The sequence below is a fragment of the Amblyraja radiata genome, chromosome 1 (genome assembly GCF_010909765.2).
Source record: "Amblyraja radiata isolate CabotCenter1 chromosome 1, sAmbRad1.1.pri, whole genome shotgun sequence".
NCBI lineage: Eukaryota > Metazoa > Chordata > Chondrichthyes > Rajiformes > Rajidae > Amblyraja > Amblyraja radiata.
The window spans coordinates 109,650,580-109,660,792 of record NC_045956.1 but is presented as its reverse complement, the minus strand read 5'-3'; the positions used below and the strand labels follow the sequence as shown (position 1 = coordinate 109,660,792).

At 42.5% G+C, this 10,213-nt stretch overlaps 1 protein-coding gene across 2 annotated transcripts in view; it reads right to left on the bottom strand.

Annotated features, from left to right (window-relative positions):
- Positions 1-321: 321 nt before the first annotated feature.
- The window catches only part of pdgfra (platelet derived growth factor receptor alpha), a 57,121-nt gene continuing 47,229 nt past the window's right edge, over positions 322-10,213 (bottom strand). For both annotated transcript variants that reach the window (XM_033028494.1, XM_033028501.1), the window contains exons 19-23: positions 9,986-10,097; positions 8,782-8,881; positions 8,557-8,662; positions 4,978-5,216; positions 322-2,009 (exon numbers count right to left, since the gene is read on the bottom strand). In XM_033028494.1, the coding sequence (XP_032884385.1) occupies positions 1,862-2,009; positions 4,978-5,216; positions 8,557-8,662; positions 8,782-8,881; positions 9,986-10,097 (705 nt within the window). In that variant the 3' untranslated portion in view covers positions 322-1,861. The remainder of the gene's footprint in view (positions 2,010-4,977; positions 5,217-8,556; positions 8,663-8,781; positions 8,882-9,985; positions 10,098-10,213) is intronic.

The window sequence follows — 10,213 nt, the reverse complement described above, 5'->3', positions numbered from 1 at the left end:
TTCTGTTTTTACTTGAACCCTTAGGTTAAATTTAATTTGACAGTTTAAGAAGCAGCTAAGTTTATGTAGCTGTTAGTTTGAGTTATCAATTTTTGTTCAGGTTTTTGAACTAATGACCATCTCTGAAAAGATTTAATGATAAATTTGTATACATACATGCAGGGAACATTCAGAAAATCCAGATGATTTATAATGGTCTTTGCTTATGGTGCATAAAGATATTCAATGACTCAGTTACACCTGGTTTCTATTGTTTGTAAAGTTCAGCAAATAACATATTGACTAATTACCAACATCAATCAGCAATTCGTAAACTAGCTATTGCCATTAAATTATCCATTTTACTGGTTTTTAGCATGTAAACCAGTCAAAAGTAACTGTCACTACATGGTGAGTTGGGGTGGGAAGATTGCAACCTTCACGTGGTCCGCCCTGTTTCGACGAATGCAATCAACCTGGCGTGCACAATCAAATAAGATCAAATAGAACAAGTTGTCCTACAACTTTAGGCTGTGCACGCCATACGCAAGAAGAAGATGGTGAGTTCAGTTCAAAGTTGATCCTTTAACTGTAAAGATTTCAGTTTTGTAATATATTTCAATTCTCCAGCTTGAGTTCCCAGAACATTTGTAGGGTTCTTTCCTTTTTGGTCATAGGCAAGTTCAGTTTGATATCACATGACCACTTCAATCAGCAAGTTGCGATGCCTCAGAATGAATTAACGTTCAGTTTCGACTGAATTAGTGAGACTGAATTTACAATATTTACATAATGGAATACTGTGCTTTGTGGCATCCTCCTAAAAATTGCAGAAGTGGTTGTACTATTTGGCCCATAAAGTATTGGTGTCAGTTGTCTACTATTTAACCAAAGCTCTCCATGACCAGATTCATTCTTCAGACTGGCTCGAAAGAAGCAGTTTGCTTTTCCTTTTAGCTCCTTTTAAAGTGATTTTTCTTCAGTAATTCCTCTTCATAACTCTTGGCATGTCTTCACCACAATCCTACCAGGTCATTTACAACTTGTTCAACTGCACCAGTTTTCCAAGCTCAGTAAATCCTTTGATTTCCTAATGATTGCATGATTACAAGTCAGTTCAGGTGTTGGCTCAATCTACTACCCGAGGTATAACAAATGATTCCAAGCTCTTAGTTTAGCTTTTCAATGCAGGTCGTAGTCACACTGGTGATGTTTTCATCAATTTGCACAAACATTTGAAATATTCAAGTCTAGGATCTTACAAAGATCCAAAGTGCATTCTTTACGTGTAGTTACTCCCAAAAATTGTGCTTTGCAAGAAAAAAAGTATTTTATCATTAGGAAGTAAGCACTGAAAAGAACACATAATAAGTGAAGGTGTGCATTGGTGTCTGAAAACAATGGTAAATCACTTATTGGAATCCACCTGGAGAATGATAATCATTGTTAATCTTCAGCTGCAGAAAAAATATGATACAACAATACGTACAAAGCATACATTCTTAGTAATGGTTATCATTCTGTGCATATGAAGCATCTGATGAATGTGATCAAATATCCAGATATAAGAACCATCTAACATGTAGCAAAGAGTCTTTGAAACACACAAGTAACTTTGTATAGCCTTATGTTTAGTCCAGAAGAATGGCAGTGTGTACGCACAATAAAACAATAGAGTGTACCATAATAGAAAAATAATGCATTGAAATAGACATATGATATGTTCTACAATACGAATCACAATGTTGTCCCAAGATATCTTTCCAAATTGGTCCCGTTTTGAGATGTACATCAAGTTCTCTCCTTGGGCATGCTTCAGTAAGTGGTTATAGAGAAGGACATAGCTGGATAGGGTATGTTTATTTTTCTACAATGTAGCTGGTTACAGGAAGCTATCTTCCACCAAGTCTGAGGGATCAATGGCCATGTCATCAATCATTTCCATGTCTTCTATGGTCTCATCCTCACGCTTTATAAAAGTTGAGCTGCTGGAACCGGTCTCTATTGCGCTTTCTTCAGATGTCTGGGAACTGAGAAAGAAAAGGGCGTATGTTTTTTAAAAGTTATTTAAAAATTAACATATGGAGCAATAAACAGGCATGACATGAACTAAGCAAGTAGAGTGATATGACTTAATTAGTGGGTCATTGGTCATTCCATAGCAACCTCCCAATTCACCAACAAAGAATAAAGTAAGTCATCTTGAACTTTTACCATCCATCAACATCAGATAAAACATGGCATTTGAGAAGGACAGGAGGCAGATCATTTCTACTTTTTGAAACCTGGGAATGTTGCATGCCATCCTAACTGAAGGGGGAAGCAAATATACTTTGAAATTTGGGTGGCTGATCAGGATCAATTTTACTGCTTGATAAAGTGGTCCATTTGACGGACCTTTCATTCATGGGAAGCAAGCACCACATGCAATAGCAGATTCCCCTCATGGTAGGCTACTTTGTTAAATAGCTACAGTCTATGTAGGAAGAATTTAGCAAACCTCTTCAATTAAGAGTCAACCATGTTGTTGTCAGACACATAATAATAATAATAATAATAATAATAATAATAATAATAATAATATTAATAATAATAATAATAATAATAATAATATTAATATTAATATTAATATTAATAAATTTTATTTATGGGCGCCTTTCAAAAGACTCAAGGACACCTTACAGAATTTAACAAGAGTAAAAAACATATAATCGGAGTAAAATAAATAATAAAGACATCACCAATACACAAATTAAAGACAGAATTCGATTCAAAGACAAAAAAATCAAAAACACAATGTGAAGAGAGAGCAGCGGCAGCTAAACCGCGCCAGCGTCCACTCTCCCTTCCGACAGCCATCTTGGACACAGACTAAAATAATCACTTACACACAAAAATCATCCCCCCACAATGGATACCACTGTGGGGGAAGGCACATCATGCAAGGACAGCGGGTTTCTTTCCATAATGGACACCAGTCTCTTTGGAGATAATTCAGCACAGGTGCACAACCTTTTATCCGAAGATCCAAATAACGAAAACCTCCGAATAGCGGCCATTTATTTCGGTCCTTGAAGAAAGGTCCTTGAAAACGTTCACCGAGGGCGGCCCGCAGAGGTGACAGCGGAACCTCCGGTCGGTCCTCGAAGAAAGGGGAACTAAATCCCCATTCATAAAAGAGAAGGTGAGGGTATATTGCGCGGGAGGGTTAATAATTGACAATATGCTGCTGCCTGCCCGCTGAGTTAAAAAGTTCCCACGGTAGACTCACGATATACAGTGTATCGTGAGTCTTGCGTGGGAACTTTTTAACTCAGCGGGGCAGGCAGCAGCAGATTGTCGCTCCCTTCAGTTTCACCCCACCTACACCCCTCTGCTTCCCGGCCATGTGTGTGACCCCTTCCCTCCCCTCTCCAGCTCCCCGCCCATTGCACCGGCGCGGGGGCTTTGCACTGTCTTCAAGTCGGCGATGCCAGCAGGACCAAAGATCTTATAGCTCCGCTATAGGATCTTTGAGCAGGACCGTGCCAGTCACCGGAGACGTCAGGACCAACGGGACACCGACCCCCAGGCCCACTGTAAGCACGGAGATCCCAGAGACCCACAGCCAACAGCAGCCCAGCCCAGCCCCGCTCCAACTACAGAGGAACCTGGGTTGCGGATGACGGGGCGCAGCTCGGGGCGTCGTAGGGGCCCATCGGGGAGCGGGTTCCTGTTGGTCCTGACGTCTCTGGCCACCTGCCATCCTCCGGGAACTGTACCGCCCTTGCAGGAGAGTGGGGTTGTTTGCAGTTGCAGAGGGAGGGGGCAAGGGCTGTACAGTTCACAGTCTCAGCTCCTGTCCAGGGGGGTGGCCGGAGACGTCAGGCCCAATGGGACACCGACCCCCAGGCCCACTGCAAGCACGGAGATCCCAGAGACCCACAGCCAGCAGCAACTCCAGCCCAGCCCCGCTCCAACTCCAGAGGAACACGTAGGGGCAGAAGCTGATGGTGTGCAAGGTACGTCTTGTTCTTGGGGTGGCGGATGAGGGGGCGCAGCTCGGGCTGTGGGCAAACAGCCACTTGTCGCCGTAGCGGCCCATCGGGGAGCGGATTCCTCTGGAGTTGGAGGGGGAGGGGGGTATTGTGCTGTTTGATCGCCCCCTGCTATCCCAGGGACAGGGAGACACAGCGGCTTTTTAGACTGGTGGGCAATCACTTCCAAAGTTCTGCCCACACAGTCAGTACACCTCTCCTACACTGCATTTCATACAGACATTTATCCTGCTAGAAAAAACTACATTGAAGACGCAAACTCGCGACCGAGTAACTGCCGGGATCAAGGCGCAAACTCGCGACCTTGCGGATATGAGCCGAGCACTCTACCACTGAGCCAGCCATTAAAATCTACGCAAAAAAAATTCCATTCCGAAGACCGACAAATTCTGAATTACGAAAAGTGTCTGGTCCCAAGGCTTTCGGATAAAAGGTTGTGCACCTGTAGTTACTTGGCCAATTTTACACAATCTATTTCATTCCCGTTTATTACGTTAATTGAATTTAAATTCCCTAGTTGTCATACTGGGATTTGGATAAATGCCACCATCATTAAGAATAGGAATACTTTATTGTCACATGTGACTATTCACAGTGAAATTCTTTGCTTGCATACCCAATGTATACAAATAGCAGCCACCTACGGCACTGACAAAGTTACAAAGCACGCCGGCTCCCCCTTTTGTCCCCCACCCGCCAGCAGTTCCCCCATGCTGGGTCCCCATTGGCCTCTGCCCCCCCATTGTCCGGTGTTCTCTCCCCACCTCCCTCATGGCGGTCCCCCCCCCCCCCCCCCCCCCAGGCTGGTCCCTCCATTGTCCCCCCCCCCCCTCACGACAGTCCCAAACTAGGCCTTTGTACTTCTACACCAATTACATAATCACTATACAATCACATCCAGTAGATTTAATCATTCGAGGATTTTAATAAGCATGCATACTGCATCTGAAGGTAGATTTACCTGTGGCGGTTTCTTGAAGAAGTGGGGTCACTGTCTGTGATTGGGTCAATATCAGGCAGTGGGATAATATAACCACTGTCAGCACTTAGCCGTTGCTCATCAAAACCACTCTCCCTGTCTTTCTTCTTCTCCTCATTGCTGTAGTTAATTCCAATGTAAGGGTCCGTGGATTCTACCCGCATGCGAGCAACAGCCGGATGGTCGCTCTTCAGAAAGTCATCGTTCATCTGTTTGTAGCTCTGTTTGTTAAGGAAGAAAATGTAGTTATAAGGGTTGAAAAGAGAGTTGAGTAGGATGTACTGCGGCAGATGTCAATACGGCTCATTGCACCCTGGCTCATTGTAAGGTTCCAGGTAAGTTCCAATCCAGAAGGTCCAAACCCCAAAATTGGGGGCCGACCATTAAAATGCTATATTTTTAATGATATATCCTACTTATTCTCTGAGGTAGACACAAACAATCCTACAGAAACACTTTGAAGGCAAGCAGATGACCAGCCTTGCCTATGTTCACTCCCCAATCAATGTCACCAAAATAAATGGAGACACAAGTAACTGCAGATGCTGGGATCTTAATCAAAACACAAAGTTCTGGAGGAACTCAACAGGTAAGGCAGCGCCTGTGGAAGAAATGGACAGGCGATGTTCGGGATAAGAATCCTTCATCACACTCAAAATGTGTCCTGACATGCACAAAACATTGTCTGTTCATTCCCTCCATAGATGCTGCCTGACCCGTTGATTTCCTCCAGCTCTTTGTGACTTGCTCACCAAAATATATATTTTTGTCATTATTGCATTACAGTTTGTTGGACTGCACTCACATTGACTCATTTTTATCCCACATAAAAGAAGCATTTCAAAAGTTGTGCAGTAACAGTAAATCCATGATATGAAAGGTGAAGTATAAATATCAGTTTCACTTTTTTCTTATTCACAGGAGATATTCAAAAATGGTACAAACAATAACATTGATCAGAGCAATTTGGGCACATTCCAGTCTGTAGTGTCCATATTAGACATCTGTTTCAGTACAAATTATTATTTTTTAAATTACAGACCAGTTAGTCTAACATCGGTAGTGGGGAAACTGCTAGAGTCAGTTATTAAAGATGGGATAGCAGCACATTTGGAAAGTGGTGAAATCATTGGACAAAGTCAGCATGGATTTACGAAAGGTAAATCATGTCTGACGAATCTTATAGAATTTTTCGAGGATGTAACTAGTAGCATGGATAGGGGAGAACCAGTGGATGTGGTGTATCTGGACTTCCAGAAGGCTTTCGACAAGGTCCCACATAAGAGATTAGTATACAAACTTAAAGCACACGGCATTGGGGGTTCAGTATTGATGTGGATAGAGAACTGGCTGGCAAACAGGAAGCAAAGAGTAGGAGTAAACAGGTCCTTTTCACAATGGCGGGCAGTGACTAGTGGGGTACCGCAAGGCTCAGTGCTGGGACCCCAGCTATTTACAATATATATTAATGATCTGGATGAGGGAATTGAAGGCAATATCTCCAAGTTTGCGGATGACACTAAGCTGGGGGGCAGTGTTAGCTGTGAGGAGGATGCTAGGAGACTGCAAGGTGACTTGGATAGGCTGGGTGAGTGGGCAAATGTTTGGCAGATGCAGTATAATGTGGATAAATGTGAGGTTATCCATTATGGTGGCAAAAACAGGAAAGCAGACTATTATTTAAATGGTGGCCGATTAGGAAAAGGGGAGATGCAGCGAGACCTGGGTGTCATGGTACACCAGTCATTGAAAGTAGGCATGCAGGTGCAGCAGGCAGTGAAGAAAGCGAATGGTATGTTAGCTTTCATAGCAAAAGGATTTGAGTATAGGAGCAGGGAGGTTCTACTGCAGTTGTACAGGGTCTTGGTGAGACCACACCTGGAGTATTGCGTACAGTTTTGGTCTCCAAATCTGAGGAAGGACATTATTGCCATAGAGCAAGTGCAGAGAAGGTTCACCAGACTGATTCCTGGGATGTCAGGACTGTCTTATGAAGAAAGACTGGATAGACTCGGTTTATACTCTCTAGAATTTAGGAGATTGAGAGGGGATCTTATAGTAACTTACAAAGTTCTTAAGGGGTTGGACAGGCTAGATGCAGGAAGATTGTTCCCGATGTTGGGGAAGTCCAGGACAAGGGGTCACAGCTTAAGGATAAGGGGGAAATCCTTTAAAACCGAGATGAGAAAAACTTTTTTCACACAGAGAGTGGTGAATCTCTGGAACTCTCTGCCACAGAGGGTAGTTGAGGCCAGTTCATTGGCTATATTTAAGAGGGAGTTAGATGTGGCCCTTATGGCTAAGGGGATCAGAGGGTATGGAGAGAAGGCAGGTACGGGATACTGAGTTGGATGATCAGCCATGATCATATTGAATGGCGGTGCAGGCTCGAAGGGCCGAATGGCCTACTCCTGCACCTAATTTCTATGTTTCTATGTTTTTTAAACTTTCTTGAACCACACTAAGCCTGAGGATAATTTCAAAGCCAATTCAATCAAAACATGGACACACATGAACAGCATCTAATACAGCTACTGTCTCACAGCTCCAGATACCCAGATTTGATCCTGACCTCCAGTGCTGTCTATGTGGAGTTTGCATGTTCCTCTCATGGCTGTATAGGTTTTGTCCAGGTGTTTTGGTTCGTTCCTACATCCCAAAGATGCTTGGATTGGTAACTTGGCATTGTGTTATCTCCCAGTGTGTCGGTGAGATTTAAATTCTGAGCATTGTGGAGAATATAATGTGATTAGTGTAGGTAGGCACCTGATTGTCAACACAGACTTGATGTCCTGTGGGGCCTGTTCCCATGCTGCATGATTCTAAAAGTTTACATGGATGGGCTCAGGTTTGTTAGCTTAGCCAGTCTAAATTTGGCATCACTAATGCCAATCAAATCATTAAGACTGTTATGAGGTATTCTACCTGCTTGGACACACTCCCATCAACACACAGGGTCGTTTGGGTCAGCACAGATCTGGGTTCGACCGTGACTACGGATGCTGTTTGTACGGAGTCTGTACGTTCTCCCACATGAGTTTTCTCTGGGTATTCCAGTTTGCTCCCACACTCCAAAAACATGCAGGTTTATAGGTTAATTGGCTTCTGTAAAATTGTAAGTTGTCCCTGGTACACAAAAATGCTGGAGAAACTCAGTGGGTGCAGCAGCATCTATGGAGCGAAGGAGATGGGCAACGTTTCGGGCCAAGACCCTTCTTCAGAAGGTTGTAAGTTGTCCCTAGTATGTAGGAATAATGCTAGTGTACGGGATGATGACTAGTAACTGTATCTTCCTTATAATCTGCTGAGAACTATTTATTTTTTATGAATAGAGCAGCCAAAGTTCTTTCTTCACTGACTACTGCACCTACAATGAATTTTGCTGCAGATGGATCGATTGTTATTGTAATCATGAGCTTTCTTTCCACAGATTGCTTAGCACGCAACAAAAAAGCTTTTCACTGTACCTCGGTACACGTGACAATAAACTAAACTAAACTAAAATTCTGGTGTTGTTTAACATGCAAAGGGACATGCAATAGTTCCATGCAAGGGACATACCTTCTTGTAGCCCTCTGGCAACAAACACCCAATAATCTCAGCCAGGCAGCTAAAGGAAGGCCTTTTCTCCGGTTCACTGTTCCAGCATTTCACCATCAGGTCATAGCTACATGGAGGAATGTTGAAACAGAAATTTACTTTAAGATTCAAGAATTAACTTATCTATTCATGTTCAATAATTTTTTATCAAAGCTGTAATCTACAGCATGTCAGCTGCAAACGTACACATCTGAAGAAGCATGTTCAGGTTTCGTCATTCTGTAGCCACTCTTTATCTTATTGTAAAAGTTGGAATCTACCATCATTCCTGGATATGGCGTGCCACCTAAAACAGAACATAGAGAGAGATGAGCTGAACTTGCTTGTACAATTCTCACAGAATAGTTCATATACAACAACAAAAGCACCAATGATACTTTGAACAATACTCATTAGTCCGAAAGAAAATTGGTATCTGCGATAAAAAGAATTCATCATGAGGTCATTTTGTTATAAATATTACAGGACCAGTTAAGCTGAAAAAGTCAAAATTAAATTCAAATGATTATGGTGGGCTTTGGCACTCTAGTCACTTAATAACTTTGATGTCTGGAACTATTTTAAATTAACTTTTTTTGTTTTAACCAGGTGTTCTGAAGTGACTTTTTCAAAATGTCAGCATTTCTCTGACAATAATATCATGAGGGTAACTGTTGCCTCACAGTGAGCTTTCTGCACTAATCAGATAAACATTTGTTTACACAAAGGGTGATGGATGTATAGAATGAGCTGCCAGAGAAGGTAGTTGAGGCAGGTACTATTGCAATGTTTAAGAAACATTTAGGCAGCTACAGGAATATGGGCCAAATGCAGGCAGGTAGGACTAATGTAGATGGGGCACGTTGGATGAAGGGCCTGTTTCCATGCCGTAAGACTCTATAACTGATGCAGAGCAATTGTAAATGCATCTTGAAAATCAAAGCATCAGTTCCTGGGTTCAGTTGACAAAGTTGTTAACAGTAACTGATCCACATGGGTCTGATTTGCGGGGTTCAACCCATGGCCATTGCACCCAGTTCTCAGTTCGGCCAGAGGTAGGTGCATTACGGTGGAACTCAACGGTCAGAAATAAGTCTCCACTACAGACACACAGCAACCCATCAATTACATCCCATCCCCCACTGTCCACCCCTAATAACCATTAATTCCGTTATGGACATGTACAGAAGTATAATGTGTGGCCCTTCCAAAGATGTCATATTCTGGTTACCACACATGATCGCTGACCATTGTTGATGTTAGAGTGAGATGCAGCACATAAATACCCTCCCAAATTGTTAACTCTTAAAACTATAGCTTCTGCAATCCCTCACTAATCTCTCTATGCAAAATAAACTGTTGCTGTTTTATAAGATCTTAAACTACATAGTATATATAAAGTTTCACCAACCCAAGGAGAATATTTCCCACAGAAGAACGCCGTAAGACCAAACATCGCTTAGCGTAGTGTACATGTTGTCAAATATGCTCTCTGGAGCCATCCACTTCACAGGTAGGAAAGTCTGAAATAATAAATTGAAAAGATCCAAATTGAGTTATAAATGATCATCATTTGAATGGAATATTATAGAAAGACACCTTACAACATATGCGTTGCCAGAAAAAGACATAAAGTGTT